Source organism: Aptenodytes forsteri, unplaced genomic scaffold, assembly GCF_000699145.1.
Source record: "Aptenodytes forsteri isolate BGI_AS27 unplaced genomic scaffold, ASM69914v1 Scaffold257, whole genome shotgun sequence".
In the NCBI taxonomy this organism is placed as follows: Eukaryota; Metazoa; Chordata; class Aves; order Sphenisciformes; family Spheniscidae; genus Aptenodytes; species Aptenodytes forsteri.
The window spans coordinates 11,505,901-11,509,677 of NW_008795194.1; the positions used below are offsets into that span (position 1 = coordinate 11,505,901).

Sequence of the window (3,777 nt, forward strand, 5' to 3'; positions counted from 1 at the left end):
GCCAGCGGGTTACCGAGAGACGGCTCGCTTGTTGGCACTCGGTTTTAAGGGCGTTTTATCTCATCTCTAAATTACGTGCCTTCAGCATCAGCATTAGATCAGCGCTGGCACTACGGCTTGTGTTTCTCTTGCTTGCTGAAGATATTTGATTAAGCTTGGCTATCGCTGACCGTCCTCTTGGCTCGGGCTCTGACACTTAGTGACTTGGACCTGCTGAGTCCCTCTATTTATCTGTTTCACTCTGGCTTACAAAGCCTGGGCTGAGGAGGAAACCTGCTTCCTGGTGCTCCCATTCTGCTGCTTTCCCCTAGTTGCTCCTGAGTCCTTAGAGATGGGAATCGAAGTTTCTTCACCGTGGTGCCTCCACACCCTCCTCTTCTTGCTGCCACCCCAGAGGCGTGCTGCGCGGCTTCGGGCAGGATGGGCCGTGCTTCTCCGTCTCCGGCTCACCTACCTCCTCCACAGGCATGGATGTGGCTGTCCGGTTTCCTGAGTCGTGTGTTCTCCCTACAGTGTCTCAGTCATGCTGTAGGCTTTTGTGCCGTACTCTTTAACTAAATGCCGACTTAAAAAAACATCCAGATCCTCAGGAAAATTTTGAAGCTTTTTAAATTTCCTCTTTCGCAACCTTATTCCTTCCACGCCACAAACTTCTTTGGGGTTCTTGGACATTTTGGCATTTCAGCATCGCCTTGTAGTGGGATTCAGGATAATAGCTATAATTTCTTGTAACTCTAACCAGAAACTTCACTTCTGTTTGCCTTTAGGAAGCCAGAAGAAAGTATCTACCATTGATCAAGGGATCTTTGAACTCGCTGAATTCTTGATTGTATTCAGTCATTGTTCGTGGTATTAATCCTACTAAAAGGTATAGAGACGCTCCAGAGTGCTTTGTGGTGTTGAAGGTTGCGGAAAGATCATTGTACCCCTACAGATGAATAGATCTGTGGCTCTTGCAATGACCTTTCTCAGTGATTTGAATAAGCTGCAGTTCCCAGAAATCCATCTGCCTTTTGTGTTTGTTGATTTGTCTAATCTTTCCAACCCCTAAAAGAAGCAAAAAGTACCTTCCCATCCGATTTCATCCTCCCAAGTAAAAGCGTTAAATTGACCTCATTTCAGGTGATGAACTGACATCTGCTGAAAGTGATCCTGGCATCAGGCGAGCTTTTGGGGGGGTGTGGTGAAGAGGGAGGCAGAGGCCAGCGGCCCCAGAAACCTCTTACTAACTCTAAAGATAGTACCTTAAAACACCAACAAGTAGCCCGGACCATACAGCTCAGGAGTGCAGTGCTGAACGCAAGAAGCGTTACAGGCACTGAAGGTGAACATCCCCAGGCCCTGCTGCCCCAGTCTAACCTGGCTGGGAGTGCAAAGCAGGGGAGGAGAAGCAGGAACCAAAACCGAGGGAGATGCTGCTTTCCCTTCTGTTTGCTTTCTTATTTTACTAAAGGGAAAAAAACCCCAACTTATCTGTAGGTTTTCTGGGGACAGATTAGGGTAGCCAGGCTCCTCCTGATGTAAAGTATTTCTCTGGTTTTCTGGTAACCTATCAAAACTTAACCAGCATAGTGTATCCCAACCTATGTGTCAGATAACCTTACAGAGGGGAAATTACTAGAAGTGAATTTAAGTTTAGATTTATTTAAGCGAGCAGACGTACACAGATGTGTATACATATATGAACACATATTATATATATATGAATACATATTTTTTATATATATCTTCATACACACCCACACACATCCCTTTCTTCATGCTTTCTGTATTAAGGAAATAATACACATATCCTTTATGGTTTGTTTTAATGACCGTGGCTGCAACTATTAGCAAAGGATCCTCTTAAAAAAAGCCCTGATGAACTAAAACTTATTTTAGTGAAGTTTATTTTTAAGAATAATTATTTTCTTGTAGAATTCTTTTCTTTTGCCTAGGCACTTTTTTCCCTCCTTGAATGGCAGATTTGCAAGTACAATTTCATCTGCACAGAGGAACAATAGCTTTCAGTTGCACAAAGGATTTCTCCCACCCTGAATCCAAACCACAATGCCTCTTGCTCTGATAATAGCTTCTGAAAAGATTTTGTAATGCACAGAATTAATACATGATTATTTCCGCCTCACTTCGCTCATTTATTAGATTCTATAGTGAATTCCAAATTAAAAATAGCACCTCTTGAGTTTTTTAACATTCTAATATTTTGAAGCAAATCATATTCTGAAGTTCGTCTTTTTGCCCATGTTTACTAAGAAATCTGCATATTTTTTTTATTGCTCAGAAATGAAGCTGTCTAATATAAATGTAAAAATCAAGGCATGCAAAAATTGCAAAAAATTATAATGTCAAGTTGTTTTAAAATGAATTGTAGTGATTTTTCCTTTGCAAACTGGAAGAGGGGTCGGGTGCAGTAACTGGCAAACTGGGGTTTAAATCAGGAATATCTTTTCAAATTTATGAAGCAAAACAGAACCTCAACTTCAGTTAAAGTTTTGCTTCAGCAAGGACCAGAATCAGGCCCTGTCCTAGAGGAAATAATGAAGTGTAATTGTGCTGAGGCATCTGGAAGGTGAGCTTTCACATCACTGCATGGGAGCTCCTCTCTGCTCTTACAAAGACTTTCTCCCACACTTCCAACATAGGTGTGAGAACTTATTTACATGAAAGCGTACGTTAAATATTTACTGACATTTGCCTGGAATTCGTTTGAAATGTCGGCTGTTCTGCTGCATCATGGGATGATACCGCAGAACGGGACGCTGCTCTTTGATTAGACCAGTGATTTGTGACTCCAGTGTTATGGCTGCTCTAGTTACTGACTCACGTTTGGGTGTATATAAAATGTGTTCTATCGAGGGACCGGGAAAGCCTGCATGAGATCAGATCCTAAGCATTTTTCTTCCCTCTTAAAGAAAACCAACGACCACAAACCCTCACAGAAGTGGTGTACTTCAAGCAAACACTGTTGAGTGTAAGTGGTAGGTGTAATGTTGTTCTGAGGCAGGGTAAATCTTTGCCTTCTAGCATTTAAGCTCAGGCCGGGCCGTTTCAAAGCAAGGAAAGACTGGCTGAACATCTCCAAAGCCTCCGTATTTAGAGTCACTTCCTAAGCCATCCATTTAGGAATTAGTTGTTTTTCCTTCACTGGGATTTTCCAAGGAGAAAATCATTCAGGGGAATGTCAATATATTCTGCTATATAAAGTTTAAAAAATGCATAGTTACATGTAGCTGAGTTTAATATTTAATTATGTGTAATTTATGTGGTCTATTTATTTGTTAAGCCTTGGGGGGGGGAAGGTGATTTGTTTTTCTTGTTATGCAACAGCTATTGTTCCACTTCCACCCCAGGCACACGCACCATGGCAGCCCCAACCAGCACAGGGAGAGGTGTTCTGCTTTAAAAGACATCCGACTGTAAATGTCAAATTCATAAATATTTAAACATTTTTCTTTCAATTTCAAGTCAAGTCTGACAGGATGCCTCTAATTAACCCTGGGCTCCATTTCAGGCTGGGGCCTTATTGCAGGGAAGAATCAGGGGTTTAGGTGAGGTGGGGAAATCTGTGCTCCTGGCTGGAGCGGGGGGGGAGAGGGAGGGAGCTGGTAACTAACTCATCGGATTAATTTTTATCCGTTTCGTAATTTGATGTTTGGTCAGACATCAAGCAGGACGAAAGGGCAGCGGGTTTATCCAACTGAGTTGGGGGCAGTGGGGACTGTTTCCTGATGGGGCATGCCTGGGCGGGCGGGGCCCCGCTGCCGTCTGCGGCGCCGG

The 3,777-nt window shown here is 43.0% G+C and overlaps 1 protein-coding gene across 1 annotated transcript in view; it reads left to right on the top strand.

Moving 5' to 3' along the window:
• PTPRN2 (protein tyrosine phosphatase, receptor type N2) overlaps positions 1-3,777 on the top strand; it is a gene marked incomplete at its 3' end in the record, with an annotated part of 561,766 nt that overhangs the window by 492,802 nt on the left and 65,187 nt on the right. Inside the window, exon 17 of the mRNA XM_009278699.1 lies at positions 686-697. Coding sequence (XP_009276974.1) covers positions 686-697 — 12 coding nt within the window. The remainder of the gene's footprint in view (positions 1-685; positions 698-3,777) is intronic.